The 16,381-nt window shown below is 41.0% G+C and overlaps 1 protein-coding gene across 7 annotated transcripts in view; it reads right to left on the bottom strand.

Annotated features, from left to right (window-relative positions):
• mark3a (MAP/microtubule affinity-regulating kinase 3a) overlaps positions 1-16,381 on the bottom strand; it is a 175,370-nt gene that overhangs the window by 41,651 nt on the left and 117,338 nt on the right. For all 7 annotated transcript variants that reach the window (XM_063047784.1, XM_063047779.1, XM_063047737.1 and 4 more), the window contains 4 exons: positions 15,457-15,559; positions 7,393-7,505; positions 734-890; positions 247-461 (listed from right to left, as the gene is read on the bottom strand). In XM_063047784.1, the coding sequence (XP_062903854.1) occupies positions 247-461; positions 734-890; positions 7,393-7,505; positions 15,457-15,559 (588 nt within the window). The remainder of the gene's footprint in view (positions 1-246; positions 462-733; positions 891-7,392; positions 7,506-15,456; positions 15,560-16,381) is intronic.

Raw genomic sequence — 16,381 nt, 5'->3', positions numbered from 1 at the left:
CCTACAGATGCTGCCTGGCCTGCTGCGTTCACCAGCAACTTTGGTGTGTGTTGCAAAGTCAACAATTATGTGTCATCCAAAAACACCCAAACGATTATCTTATTTATCACACTTCAAACATTTATTTGTAACATGTCTGGGCTTTGAGTTCTTTAAACTAAATAAACATTCCATCAATTTCATAAAATAATACAAATCTCGCAAAATGTTCATGTTATATTTAGAATTAGCATCTGTTATGCTTACACTAGTAACAGCAGAATTCTTTTTACGATCAGGAATCTCTGCTTTATTAGGATTGCTAGCATTTCCCAATTTCGGGCTGGAAGGAATAATTCCTCTTCCTCCGACAGCAGTGGTACTTGACTTCCTTGACTGAACTTCCTCCTTCAAGTCACTGTCTGTTGTGCTGGTCTGACTTCTTTTTGCATAGGATACCACTGGTGGAATAGAGGGTCCAGCTTCAAATAAAATAAAAAGATTTTCTGGTTAAGTTTTTCAAAATCCGTAATTGTCATTTCATTTTTAAATCTATAAATCCATCAAGTCTGTCACTTAAAAGTATATTAAAACAGACTTTAGAAACATTTCAAACACCAAGTACATGGAATTTTAGGCTCAGGATGCAATATACATTCTGTTGCTACAGTCAGAAACAGGCAGGAGCTGTTTCATTCAGAAAATGAAAGAAAATAAATTTTTCCAACATTTCGGGATGGTTCAGAACACTCACCATGATCACTGTACCGTCTTTGTTTCTGATTGGCAGAAATACTTCTTTGGACCTTATGATGGGAGGGGGATTGTCCAGTGCTATTGTTGAGGTCACTGCTTGGCCTGATCTTTGCTAATGAAAGATTACTGCTGGAGCTTGAATCACTGACTTCCAACTAAGAGGACAATGAAGTAGTTTAGGTGACAAGAAATCAACTACAGTTAAAATATTAATAATTTTTTAAAAATAAATTATTTTCTTTATTAAAATCCTGCTGTCATATATCTACTATCCTCACAATCAATTCTATATAATATTCAACAGATGTAATAAGGATATAGAAAACTTCAATTCGTTAGTACTTTCTTATGTCTGAAAGCTTATTTTTATATTTAAAGAAAATACACAAATAAAAGTATTTAATGAGGGCTTTCAAAAACTGTCAATTTTTTAATTAAACTCAAAACAAACCCATTAGTATATCTAGTATTAAAGACTTACACCTCTCATCAAGCTGAGTTTACTCACTGGACAAATCACCGACAATTAAACTCAGTGGCCACTTTATTAAGTACACCTGTATACCTGCTCGTTAATGCAAATATCTAATCTGCCAATCATGTGGCAGCAACTCAATAAATAAAAGCATGCAGAGCTGATCAAGAAGTTCAGTTATTGCTCAGACCAAACATCAGAATGGGGAAGAATGGGGAACCCTTTCAGGGTTCTTTTGAAGACCCTGACCTGGAGTTACACGCTGACTACGGTTCTTTGTGGGAATGGGATCCACTCTTGGGGTTCCATAACTGGCCGTTGTTCGGCATGCCAAGGGCTCAGCTTTGGAAGCCTTGAACCTCCGGGCTCTGGAGACAGGCGGATCAAGGGTCGTTGTCACGGCAGGAGACCCGTGTGTCATCGGGGGAATTGGAATATCTGTGGCTGCGTGCCCAGAGCTCAAGAAAAAGCGATGTAGTGGACCTTTAACATCGTAAACCAGAGAGTTGTTTGTTATGTCTCCCCACTCGCTATGAAAACAGAGGCACCTCTTTCTCCCTTATTAGGGAGAGAGAGCACCTGTGGTATGTCGAATACCGAGTGAAACGTGAAGACTGTGGGATTATTGCAAGTCTGTGTCTTTACTGTTGCTTGCTCATGCTTGAGTGCTTGGTGGCGGGTGTCAATGCGCTTTTTTTTAAACTGGTGTGGGGAGTGGGGATTTTTGCTTGCTGTCGCTTACACGTGGGAGGGGGAGCTGGGGGGGACTATGGGGTTCTAATATTTAACTGTCGTTCATTCTTTGGGACACTCCTCTGTTTTCGTGGATGGTTGCAAAGAAAAAGCATTTCAGGATGTATATTGTATACATTTCTCTGACATTAAATGTACCTTTGAATCCTTTGAAATGTGATCTGAGTGACTTTAACCATGAAATGATAATTGGTGCCAGAGAGGATGGTTTGAATATCACAGAAACTGCTAGAATCTCCTAGAATTTTCACACACAACAATCTCTAGAGTTTACAGAGAATGATGCCATAAATGAAACAAAAACACCAGTGAGCGGCAGTACTGTGGGTGAAAACACCTTGTTAACGTGACAGATCCGAGGAGAATGGCCAGACTGGTTCAAGCTGATAGGAACTCGGATAACCTTATGTGTTACAACAGTGGTGCACAGATATGCATTTCTGAACACACAACACATTGAACCTTAAAGTGGATGTGCTACAGTAGTGGAAGACCACAAACATTAAGCACCACAGTACAGGATCAGGCACTTCAGTTCATCTACTCAGTGCTGAACTATTATACTGCCTAGTCTCATTGAATTGCACCGGCACCATAGCCCTCCTTAACTCTATCCATGAACTGATCCAATCTTCTCTTAAATATTGAACTCAAACCTGCATCCACCACTTCTGCTGGCAGCAGGCTTTTATACTCACATCACTCTCTAACTGATGATGCTCCCCTTCAGCTTCACAGTTCACACTTAACCCATGGCCCCAGTTCTAGTTTCTTGTTAGAAATAATGAAGGAACTTCTTCAAATTTTACAATAGCTACAGTTGAAATTTAGTGGACATAATCCTCACCTGGTCTACTTGTGTTCAAGGTATTACAAAAATCAGAATATATTGTAATGCCTGATGACTGCTGTTGACAATAATAACCAGAATCATTACAACTCATTTTGATTAGAAACAGCAGTTGATATAAATGCAACTACAGAAAACTGAACAAACATGCCAAAACAACTGCCTTTTGGGGATTATTTGATGTCACCATACAATTCTTTTACACTGGAATGGTCAGTTCATGGAAAGAACTAAAATTAGCATGCAAAAGTGGTGCAGTTTAACTCTTAAAATATGTAATATTTAGGAAAGACCAAAACATCATGTGACCATAAGGAGCAGAATTAGGCCATTCAGCCTATCAAGCCTGCTATACCATTTCCCTCTCAACTCCATCCTCCTGCTTTTCCCCATAACCTTTCAGGCCGTGACTAATCAAGAACCTATCAACCTCCGTCTTAAATCCACCCAATGACCTGGCCTCTTGAAAGATCAATACTAATACCTCCATAGTCTCCCAGCTATCTCTTTCTGAAGCCTGGGTTGTATTCCATCTGGTCCAGGTGACTTTTCTACCTTCAGACCTTTCAGCTTCCCAAGCATCTTCTCCCAATAAATAGCAATTGCTTTCACTTCTGTCTCCTGACACACTCGAACTTCCAGCCTACTGCTGCGTCTTCCATAGTGACGACTGATGCAAAATACTTATTCAGTTCATCCACCATGTCCTTGTGCATCGTTACTATCTCTCCAGCATCATTTTCCAGCATTCTGATATCCACTCTCACTTTTCTTTTACTCTTTATATATCTGAAAAAAATACTTGGTATCCTCTTGATATTATTGGCTAGATTACCTTCATACTTCATGTTTTGGCCCCTATGACTGTACCTCTTCCCAGAGATGCTGCCTGGACTGCTGTGTTCACCAGCAACTTTGATGTGTGTTGCTAGAATTTCCAGCAACTGCAGAATTCCTCGTGTTTGCGTTAGTCCCTTTTGTTGGTTTTTGAGTTTATCAATCCTCTAACTTCTCACTAATTTTTGATCTATCATATGCCCTCCCTTTTGCTTTATGTTGACTTTGACTTCCTTTGTCAGCAGCGGTTGAGTCATCCTGCCGTTTGAATATTTCTTGTTCTTTGGGATGTATTTATCCTGCACTTTCTGAATTGGGACAGCACGGTAGCGTAGTGGTTTGCATAACGCTTTGCAGTACAGGTGACCTGGGTTCAATTCCCACTGCTGCCTGTAAGGAGTTTGTACGTTCTCCACGTGACTGCGTGGGCTTCCTCTGGGTGCTCTGGTTTCCTCCTACAGTCACAAGATGTGCTGGTCGGTAGGTTAAATGGTCATTCTAAATTGTCCCGTGATTAAGATAGGGTTAAATCAGGGATTGCTGGGCAGCGGCACTCAAAGGGCTGGAAGGGCCTATTCCACGCTATATCTCAATAATAATAATATTTGCTCCCATAAACTCCAGCCGTTGCTACTCTGCCATCATCCCTGCTAGTGACCCCCTCCAATCAACTAGCAGTCCACATCCTGGCTACTGTTCAGAGGCTGTATATAACTTCCATCAGGGTCTTTTTACCCTTGCAGTTTCTTTACTCTATCCATGAGGGTGTTATATCTTCCGATACTATGTCGCCTCTTTCTAAGGATTTGATTTAATTTTTGACCAACAAACCCATCTCCTCTGCTTACCTGCCTGTCCTTTCGATACAATGTGTAAGCAACAATTATACCACTGCCCAAGACTATCGCTCAGTAGCACTCACATCTACAGTAATGAAATGCTTTGAGAGGTTGGTCGTGGCTAGAATCAACTCCTGGCTCAGTAAGTGCCTGGACGCACTGCATTTTGCCTATCGGCACAATAGGTCTATGGCAGACGCAATCTCAATGGCTCCACGTGGCCTTGGATCACCTGGACAATACAAATACCCATGTCAGGATATTGTTAACTGACTATAACTCAGTGTTTAACACCATCATTCCTACAGCTCTGATCGAAAAGCTGCAGAATCTAGGCCTCGGTACCTCCCTATGCAATTGGATTCTCGACTTCTTAACTGGAAGGCCACAATCTGTATGGATCGGAAATATATCTCCAACTTGCTGACAATCAATAGTGGCACACTACAGGGATTGGTGCTTCTCCCACTGCTCTACTCTCTCTGTACTCATGACTGTGTGGCTGGACATATCTTAAATGCCATATATAAATGTTCTGATGATACAACCATTGTTGGCAGAATCTCAGACAGTGACGTGAGGGCGCACAGGAGCAAGAAACACCAGCTAGTTGAGTGGTGTCGTAGCAACAACCTTGCACTCAATGTTAGTAAGATCAAGGAGCCGATTGTGGACTTCAGAAAGGGTAAAACAAGGGAACGCAAACCAATCTTCATAGAGGGAGCAGAAGTGGAGAGAGTGAGCAATTTCTAGTTGCTGGGTGTCAATATCTCAGAAGAACATATTAATGCAACTATAAAGAAGGCAACACTGTGGTTATATTTCAGTAGGAGTTTGAGGAGATTTGGGTCGTCAGCTAAATCACTCGAAAACTTCTACAGAGGAAGGCATTCTGACTGGTTGCATCACCGTCTGGTATGCAGGGACGGGGGGTGGGGGGTGCTACTGTACAGGATTGAAGGTGCAGAAATTTGTAAAATTAACTGCTCCAATCATGGAACTAGCCTCAAGTGCATCCAAGACATCTTCAAGGAGCAGTGCATCAGGAAGACAGTGTCCACCATTAAGGACCCTCATCACTAGGACATGCCTTCTTTTCATTGTTCCCATTAGGAAGGAGGTACAGAAGCCTTAAGGCACACAAGATTCAAGAACAATTTTTTCCCCTCTGCTATCCAATTTCTAAATGGACATTGAATCCATGAACACTGTCACTACTTCTTTTAAATTTCTGTTTTTGCACTACTTTCAATCCTTATCAATCACCCTTTTTGATTTTGTCCCCCTTTCACATTGCAACTCATCCCGCTGACTGCAATTCTGCCCTTCACATGCCTGTACTCCCTGACAGTCCCACTATACACGGCCTCTGCTTATAAACAATCACTCCAGTTCCCATTTCCCTGCCAAATTAGTTTAAACCCTCCCTAGTAGTTCTAGCAAGCCTGCCCGAAAGGATATTGGTCTCCTTAGGTTCTGGTGTAACCTGCCCCTTTTGTGTGGGTCACACCTTCCCCAGAAGAGATCCAATGATCTGAAACCCTGCCTGCTATACCAGTTTCTCAGCCATGCATTGATCTGCTACATCATCCTATTCTTACCTTTACTGGCACATGGCACAGGCAGCAATCCAGAGATTGTTACCCTGGAAGCCCTGCTTTTCAGCTTTCTATCTAGCTCCCTAAATTCCCTCTTCAGGACCTCCTTGCTTTTCCTACCCATGTCACTGGTGCCAATTTGTACCAGGACTTCCGGCTGCTTCATTCTTTCTTCAAAATCTATATGTGAAATTAATGCGGTTACTTAGGCTGATCTTTAAAAATCACTTCAAATCAAATCAATCTACTACTGTGATACACTTTTCAGGTGTCCTAGGTGAACTTAAAATCCTCCAGACAAATAATTTGCCTGGAACAGGTCGCAATCCATGTTGCCAAGACAAGATGGACAAATGCTACAAATGTCACACATAAAAATGATCACCAGATGGCTGAAGTATGAACAGAGACATGGGCATTTGGCCTTGCTAGGATACAACGGCAGTGGCATTAGGGGTAATGATAGTTTTGCGAATGGAGAAAGTGAAGCTAGAATATTATTTATGCAACAAAATAGTTTCATTTTGTTAAACAGATTTAATAAAGCAATAATCTGCATTTCTATTGCAACCTTACATTGCAAATCATTTCAAGGCTGCTTCCAAGGACCTTTGTCCTGAATCTTAAAGGAAAACGTAATTTTTGAAAAATGAACTACTTTCTGAAAAACAATAACATGGTCTGCAAGAACAAAAGTGTTTCTGCAAGTAAATGCAGCAAGAGGTCTCTTACCATCAACCAAAAGATAAAGATCCAATTCCTTGATCTATTATCTCACCTGTGACAACTGTTATATTTCCAAGCAATAGCAGACAGGGGTGGTTTGGGGTGGGGTGGGGGTGAGATTTTAGAATTTGACTGGAGTTATCCTGCTGTCAAATAAACAGTTTTTTTAAGATACTTATTCTAGAGAGTGCAGAATATAGGAGAAACTAAATTTTAAAATTAAAGAAATCAGGGCAAGTAGCATATGATCAATGGTGCTGGACTTCTCCAAATCAGAAGATTGTGGACTAAGACTCACTTCAAAAACCCAAACGTTCCCAGGGAAGTTCCTGATTAAGAGCTGGAGTGTTCTTCTAGTGCCCCAGCCATTGTTTGACTTCAACAAATAATTAAAATATCTGACAGTTTATCTTATCACTTTTGCTGGGACAACACTCTATAAAATTGCTGCTGCTTTTCCTAATCCTCCAATAATATCATACTTTGTAAATACAGTAGTAGCGATAAAATTATTTGATAAGTTTCAAAGTTGTAAAAGAAACTGTATAAATGCAGCTTGTTTCTTTTCTTAATGCTTACCTCATTAGACTTTCGTCCCAGCAGCAAATACGTTGCCGTTATCTCATCATATTTCATTTTTGCCAGGGAGTCCTGGATTTCCTCACGAGTGTAACCCATTCCAACCATTATCTCTGTAAAATTGAGATCAGATGACATTCATGCAGATTACACTCAAAGTACTTTACTCATACAGCATACATAACCAACAATCCAAGTACTCACCTAAATCTAACAATACCGCAAGATGACAGTGATATTTTGGTTCTGCATATTCTACTTTTGGGTCTTGAGGCAAGCTCACACTGAAAACATTAGAAGTGCTTGCCCAAACCATTAACATAGTGATTGAGAGGCAGTTCACTGGCACTGCTAACAATGCAGCCAATTCACTGTTCCAGTGAAACATATGTGTTGATTGTTAGGTTATTTGCTCCTGCAAATTACCCCTAATTTAGGTGGCTGGCAGGAGATTTAGGATGGAAGTAATTAAGTATCGCAGTGGTCCCCAACCACTGGGCCGCAAAGCATGTTCTACCGGGCCACGAGGAAACGATATGATTTGGCGACAGGAAGCGATATGGGTCAACTACACTTTTCCTCATTCCCTGTCACGCCCACAGTTGAGCTTGAACACACGCGAGGTCATTACCCATGCTGGAGGTCATCAGTCGGTATGAGTGAAAAACAAACATTGCTTGAGAGTTTCTTTGGAAGAGGAGATAAAAGGCCTAACGATGATGATAACGCACAGACAGCTGAGGCAGAGACTGCAAAAAAACAGAAAGCTTCCTTCCACAGAAAATACAAGTCATTTATAAAATATGGCTTTATTGCGACAGGTGACTCACATGCTCCAAGCCCCCGTGTGTGATATGTGGAGACAAGCTGTCTAATGAGGCAATGAAGCCCTCAAAACTGCTTCGACACCTTGAGTCCAAGCACCCTGCACTTAAAGACAAACCCGCTGAGTTTTTTGAGTGGAAAAAAACGTGAGCAGGTGCTGAGAGCCACCACCTCCACAAATGCTGCTGCTCTGAGAGCGTCGTACTTAGTGGCTAGCCGTATTGCTAAGGCTAAGAAGCCTTTCACTGTTGGTGAAGAATTCTTTCTGCCTGCTGCCAAGGACATGTGCCGTGAACTGTTGGGAGAAGTTGCAGCTAACAAGTTGGCACAGGTTTCTCTTTCAGCTACCACGGTTTCAAGGAGAATCGATGACATAGCGGAGGACATCGAAGCACAGCTGTTGGAACGGCTTAACGAGTCACCATGGCATGCTATCCAGGTCGACGAGTCTACCGATGTCGATAACAAGGCAATGCTGCTGGTTTATGTGCGGTATATATTTCAAGACGATGTTCAGGAAGATATGTTGTGTACACTGCCGTTGCCAACTAACACAACTGGGGCAGAACTATTCAAGCCTTTAAATAACTATATATCAGGCAAACTGGTCATTCTGTGTTGGAATATGCACAGACAGGGCTGCAGCTGTGACTGGATGGCTGTCTGGTTTCGTTACCTGAGTCAAAGAGGTTGCTCCTGAATGCCAGTCTACACACTGTGTCATACACAGGGAAACGCTGGCTAGCCAAAAAATGTCGCCTGATCTTAACAGCGTATTGAGTGACGTTGTTGAAATTATCGATCACGTCAAAGCAAAAACCCTTAACTCACACCTGTTTGAGCAGCTTTGCAAGGAAATGGATGCAGAGCACAAATGCCTTCTCTTGCACACTGAAGTCAGGTGGCTATCAAGGGGGAGAGCCCCGGCCAGGGCTTTTGAGTTGAGAGAGCAGCTACAGAGATTTCTTTCAGGAAAAAGTCACCACTGGCAGCACACTTCAGTGACGAGGAGTGGATAGCAAAACTCACTTATCTGTGTGATATCTTCAATCTGCTCGATGAACTCAATTTGTCACTTCAGGGGAGAATGACAACTGTCTTCAAGTTGGCAGTTAAAGTGTCTGCTTTCAAAGCCAAACTGGAAATGTGGGGACGGTGAGTGGACAGGGGCATATTTGACATGTTCCCAACATTAGCTGCGATTTTGGGAGAGACTGAGGCTGCATCGTCTTTCTCACAGCTGGTGCGCGGTCACCTAAGCTTCACTGTCAACAGGATTTTCACCACAGTACTTCCAAACTGCAAGTGATCCAAGATGTGCAAAGGAATGGGTCCGTGACCCATTTGTGAATGTCCTCGGTGAATCATCCATGTCAGCACGGGAAGAAGATCAACTCCTCGAGCTTGCAAATGACAGTGGGCTGAAAAGTATGTTTGACATAACATCTCTGCCGGCATTCTGGATCAAAGTTGAGGCTGAATATCCTGAGATAGCCACGAAAGCACTGAAAACGTTGCTTCCATTTCCAACATCATATCTTTGCGTAGCAGGATTTTCTACAATTAATGCAACAAAAACTAAATTGCAGAATAGACTGGACATAAGGAACCCCCTTCGAATATTGCTGTCTCCCATCACCCCTCGATGGGACCATCTTGTTGCAGGGAAACAAACCCAGGGCTCCCACTGATTCAGCGATATTGTTGTGTTGCAATCATTTTATATATTCATACGAGGAAAATATGCGCTGTGTGTTTACTATCCAAATGTTACTTAAAATGTTATGATGCTATTTAGTTATAAGTGACTTACAATTGACTTATCACTATATTCATGGGAGGAAGATATGCGCTGTGTGTTTAATATTAAATTTGTTAGACGAACCCTTTTAGAAACAAAATTGAGTGTATTATTAGCCACTTATAAGTGACTTATAGTTTCACCTATATTCCGGTCGTGATTAACACCGCCCCCCGCCACTCCGGTCGGCCGGTCCGCAAGAATATTGTCAATATTAAACTGGTCTGCGGTGCAAGAAAGGTTGGGGACCCCTGAAGTATCAGATGTTGGAGAATGGGTCACAGGGAATTATACAAGGAAATTGATTAATATGGTTGATCTGAGAGCTGGCAAAGAGTTGAAGGGATAAATATGATATCTGCACAAATTGGTTTATGTAGAGAGCATTAAAATGACATTTCTAGAAGAATGGAATTTTAGAATTCTGTAATATTTTTATTATTGTGGAAAGTGACTATTGTTAACAAGGCTGGAAGTTATTGCCTATCCATTATTATCCTATGGAATAATAAAGGCAATTAACAGTCAACTAGACTTGCATTTGGGTCAGAACAAGTAAGGCTGGTAGATTAATTATCCTGAAAGAAAAGTTATTATGATTTAATAGCTGGATTATAAAATCATTACATTAATGTATTAATAAGATACTCTAAGTCCTAAGGACTTCAGCAACTGACATGAATTTTTTTGACAAATCAGTGGTTTCATAGATTCCATTACTGAGGTTAACATTTGCTACTAAATTCCACATTTATTTCATATGTAACTTGAATTTTGGGATCAATGGTCCAGGACTCTGGCGACTAGTCTAGTAACTTGACCACTGCATTATTGCACCCACTATTCATTCATTCTTGAAATTGGAAAGCTTCTATATCTTAGTATAGATATCACATTCTAGTTTAAACTATAGAATAGTTAAATTTATAAAATGTGAGAAATCATTTGGAAACTATCATGGTACCACCACAGTATTTTTTAAGTGAAGGCAAAAGTAGATAAATTAGTTTGCAATTTCGAAATCCAAAGGCCGAACAATATTTAATATCTAGTTTGAAAATTATCACCTCATATTTTGTGACATTAGTTTTAAACAGGAACAAAAAGGATATTATATAAATCACTTTGCCTAATATATTAGAACATAGAATTGTACAGCACATTAAGCTCTTTAGCCCATAATATTGTGCTGACCTCCACTTAGTGGCTATTTTATTGTTACAGGAGTGGAACCTAGTGTGGTCTTCTGTTGTGACACTGTTGTAAAGCATGGTTATTTGAGTCACTGTCACCTTCCTATCAACTTAAACCAGTCTGGCCATTGACAAGGTTTTTTTTCACCCACAGAAGGGTGTTACGAACCCACAGGTTTCGTTTACTGTGGACTGTCACTTTAAGAGAGTGCCTGAGCGAGGCAGGACTAACAATGACATCAGCTGGCAGCTTTCTCAGCTCACTTCTGATTTTTACAGGGTGGGGGTGGGGGTGAGGGAGAAACAGTCAGTTGGAACAAGAGAGACAGAACAGCTACTCTTGTAGTCTGAGTAAGACTTGGATTTAAGAACTGCCGGGGCAAGGTTTGCTCCAAAATGCGTATCTGTCACTTCGTATAATCCAACCGAGTGGATTTAGGACCGTCCTGTGGGACCACTTGAAGTTAACCCTTGCCTGGGTACGCTATGTGGTGATCACTTGAAGATGACAGTCCTGTGACAGGTCACTTTGATGCTATATCTAAGTGGACTTTGGATCGATTCAACGGACAAGATCCCAGACGAGCCCCAATTTTGTTACAGTTTCGTAACAAGGGCAACAATTATACCAGTGCCCAAGAAGAGCAGTGTGAGCTGCCTTAATGACTGTCATCTAGTAGCACTCACAGCTTTGATGATGAAATGCTTAGAGGGGTTGGTCATGGCTGGAATCAACTCCCGCCTCACTGCAATTTGCCTCTCACTACAAAAGATCTATGGCAGATACAATCTCAATGGCTCTTCATGCGGCCTTAGATCATCTGGACGATACAAACACCTCAGCATTTAATTCCGTCATTCCTACAGTCCTGATCGAAAAGCTACGGAACCTAGGCCTCTGTACCTCCCTCCGCAATTGGATCCTTGACTTCCCAACTGGAAGATCACGATCTGTGTAGATTGGTAATAACATCTCCTCCTCATTGACTATCAACACTAGCGCACCTCGGGGATGTGCGCTTAGCCCACTGCTCTACTCTCTCTAAACCCATGACTGTGTGGCTAAGCATAATTCAAATGCTATCTATAATTTAGCTGATGATACCATCATTGTTGGCAGAATCTCAGATGGTGTTGAGAGGACATACAGAAGCAAGATGCACCAGTTAGTTGAGTGGTGCTGCAGCAACAATCCTGCACTCAATGTCTGTAAGACCAAAGAGCTGATTGTGGATTTCAGAAAGGGCAAGACAAGGGAACATGAACCAATCCTCAAAGAGTGATCAGAAGTGGAGAGAGAGAACAGTTTTAAGTTGCTGGGTGTCGAGATCTCCAAGGACCTAACCTGGTCCCAACATGCAGGTTGATGCAGCTACAAAGAAAGCAAGACAACAGCTATATTTTATTAAAAGTTTGAAGAGATTTGGTTTGTCAAGTAAAGCACTCATAAACTTCTACAAATGTACCATGGAGAGCATTCTGACAGCTGTCTGGTAAGGGGGTGGCAGGGAGGGTTACTACTCAGGATGAAAAGAAGCCACAGAAAGTTGTAAAATTAGTCAGCTCCATCATAGGTTCTAGCCTCCATAGTATCTAGGGCATCTTCCGAGGAGCGATGCCTCAGAAAGGCAGCGTCCATTATTAAGGACCCCCATCACCCAGAACATGCCCCCTTCTCATGATACCATCAAGGAGGCGGTACAGAAGCCTGAAGGCACACACTCGCTATTTAAGAACAGCTTCTTACCCTCTGCCATCTGATTTCTAAAAGGACACTGAACCCATGAACTTAACCTTACTGTTTTTTTTGCTGCTTTTGCACTACCTATTTAATTTGACTATTTAATAAACATATACTTCTGTATGGTTATATGTTTATTTTCTATACTTATAATACATTGTACTGCTGCTGCTAAGTTAACACATTTCACGATATATGCTGATGATATTAAAGCTGATTCTGAACTGCCGCTCACCGGATTTTTTTTTCTCGCATCATTCTTTGTAAACTCTTGAGACTGTTGTGCACGAAAACCCCAGGAGATCAGCAATTTCTGAGAAACTCAAACCACCCCGTCTGGCTCCAACAATCATTCCACAGTCAAAGTTATTTAGAACTAATTTTTTCCCCATTCTGATGTTAGATCTGAACAACAAATGAAGCTCTTGACCATGTCTGCATTGAGTTGCTGCCATAAGATTGGCTGATTAAATGTTTTCATTAACGCCGTGTACAGGTGTGCCTAATAAAGTGGCCACTTACATACATAGTGTACTCCACAATCAATCCCTTCCGTCCCACAAATCCTATAACCTCCAGTTTTCCTATATCCATGTGACTATCCAAGAGTCTTTTAAATGTCCCTATTGTATCAACCTCTTCCACCACCTCCAGCTACCTACCACTCTCTGACATCTGCCCTAAACTTCCCTTCACTCACTGGTTCTGGCTATCCACTCTATGCCTCTAAGTTCAAAGTACATTTATTGTCAAAGTATGTACACCATATACAACTCTGAGATTCACCTTCCTCCAGGCAGCCACAAAACAAGGAAGCACAATAGAATCTACTAAAAAAAACCCACACAACAAAGATCGTCAGACACATAATGTGCAAAAAAAGAAATCAAGCAAATAATTTTTAAAAAATTAATTAACAACAGATTATCAATTGCAGAGTCCCCAAAAGTGAGTCCACAGCTGCATAGCCAGTTGAGCAATGCAGCCAGTCCAGACGTCTGCAGACCACAGCTATGGAGCTTTACAACCTTTAACATACCTTTGATTCAAAGAGAAAATGCCCTAGCTCGCTCAATCTTTCCTCATAAGACATGCTCTCTAATCTAGGCAGCGTCCTGGTTGATGTCATTATGTACCCTCTCTAGTTTCCACATGCTTCTTATAATGAGGCACCCAGACTTAATACAACAATCCAAATGTGGCCTGACCAGAGTTTCAGAGAGCTGCAACTTCACATTGTAGCACATGAACTCAGTCCCCTGACTAATGAAAGCCAATGCGCCTTAACAACCCTATCAACTTAGAGGGATCTATGGACTTGGGCCTTAAGATCGCTGTTTCTCCACACTGCCAAGAATCCTATATTGACGTTATAGTCCCCCTTCCAAGTTTGATCTTCCAAAGTGTATCACTTCCCTCTTCTGGATTGAACTCCATCTGCCACTTCTCAGCCTAGCTCTGCATCCTGCTTATGTCCCATCATAACCTACAACAACCACCTACACTATCCACAACACCACCAACCTTCTTGTCATCTGCAGAATTCCTAAGCAACCCTTCCACTTTCTCACCACAATCATTTAAAAACATAACAGAGAGCAGGGTGTCACAGAACAGATCCTTGTGGAACACCACTCGTCACTGACTAGGCAGAATATACTCCATCTACTACCAAGTTCTGCCTTTAGTAAGCAAGCAAGCGAATTCAAAATCCACATAGCTAAGTTTCCATGAATCCCATGGGATGAACATACCATAGGAAACATTGTTGAATACCTTTCTGAAATCCATATGCACCACATCCATTGATCTACCTTCAATTTGTTTTGTCAGCTCCTCACAAAACATCAATCAAGCTTGTGAGGCACAACCAGCCCCTCACAAGCCATGCTGACTATCCCTAACAAGACTATATTTCTCCAAACGCTCAGAAGTCCTGACTGAAAGAATCCTCTCCAATTGTTTACCCACCATTGACGCAAGACTTACTGGTCAATAATTCCTAGGATTATCCCTATTACCTTCTTAACCAAAGGAACAATATTTGCCATCCTGCAATGCTCTGGTACTAATACTCCTGTTGCCAGGGAGGGCATAAAGATCATCATCAATTACCCAGCAAACTCAATCCATTGCTTCCCGTAGCTACCTGGGGTATATCCTGCCTGGTCTCAGGGTCTTACCTTTCTTAATATTTTTCAGAAGCTCCAACATCGCACCTTTCTTAACCTTGACATGCTGCAGTACATTAGTCTTTCCTACTCACATTCATCTACTCACATTCATCAAAATCCTTCTACTTGATGAACACTGAAGAAAAGTATTAAGGATCTCCCTGGCCTCCTCTGCCCCCATTTTATCCTAGATTGGTCCTACCCTCACTCTAGTCATCCTCCTGTTCTTCACATAAATTGCCAAAATAACTCAAATCAAATTTCAAAGTATTCTTTCAGTATCACAACGAATCAATTAGAAACAGACCACAACAGCTGGTTTACATTTACCTATTCTCTTTGGATCTGCAATATCCAATTCTGGCTCCACATAAGGTCGAAGCTCATCATCATCATCATGACCAGCATTAATCCATCGGTCTTTCATGATTTGCTGAAATTAAAAGAATGCATATTAAACTTTAATAAAGCAAGATAAATTGCTTAAAAAAAACAACGCAGGTTAGGCATCATCCATGGAAAGAGAGATAATTAATGTCTTGGATATGGGACCCAAGATTTGCTGGTGCTGATACTCTTATGGTTCTGTCTCATCTTGTTTGTTTATTTTTCCAATTGTTTCTTCCTTCTGAATGCATCCAATCTCCTATTAAACATGTGAATATTTGTTTCAATCACTGTGTAATTATAAGCTCTATTTTTAAACAGTGGAACTGTTCTTGAAATTTTATTTGATCTATTAGTGCCCAAGTTATTTATTCCCCATATGCATAAACTATTTCATCATGTTCACCTTAACTAATTAACCATTTCATAATTTTAAGCAAATCCATCACATCTTATCTCCTTTTCAGACAGGAAAAAAACTGCAAGCCCTAACAACTTTATCCGCGAAATTTTGGTAAACTTGCTGGAAATGGTTATTTGCATTTCCTCTGATGTTTCAAAATGACATTTTTACAGTATAGAGATAATAACTGTGCACAATACATTTAAGAACAGTAAAAGCAAGGTTACATGCAAAATATCTTTACTTCCTTGATTTTGTACATTACTCTTCCATAATTGAATCCCAGAAATCCACTGGCATTCATTGGGGCTGGTCTACTTTCAGCAATGTACTTTGTATATGACTTCGAGATTACCTCAATCTCTATTTAACACTTCTGTTCTTGTGTAATTCTCATTCTTCTAAATGGAATACTTCGTTTCTAAATTTTCAAGACCACTATTAAGTCAATAGTTTTTCTCCTGC

Source organism: Mobula hypostoma, chromosome 1, assembly GCF_963921235.1.
Source record: "Mobula hypostoma chromosome 1, sMobHyp1.1, whole genome shotgun sequence".
Taxonomy (NCBI): domain Eukaryota; kingdom Metazoa; phylum Chordata; class Chondrichthyes; order Myliobatiformes; family Myliobatidae; genus Mobula; species Mobula hypostoma.
This window is presented reverse-complemented; position numbering and strand designations above follow the sequence as displayed.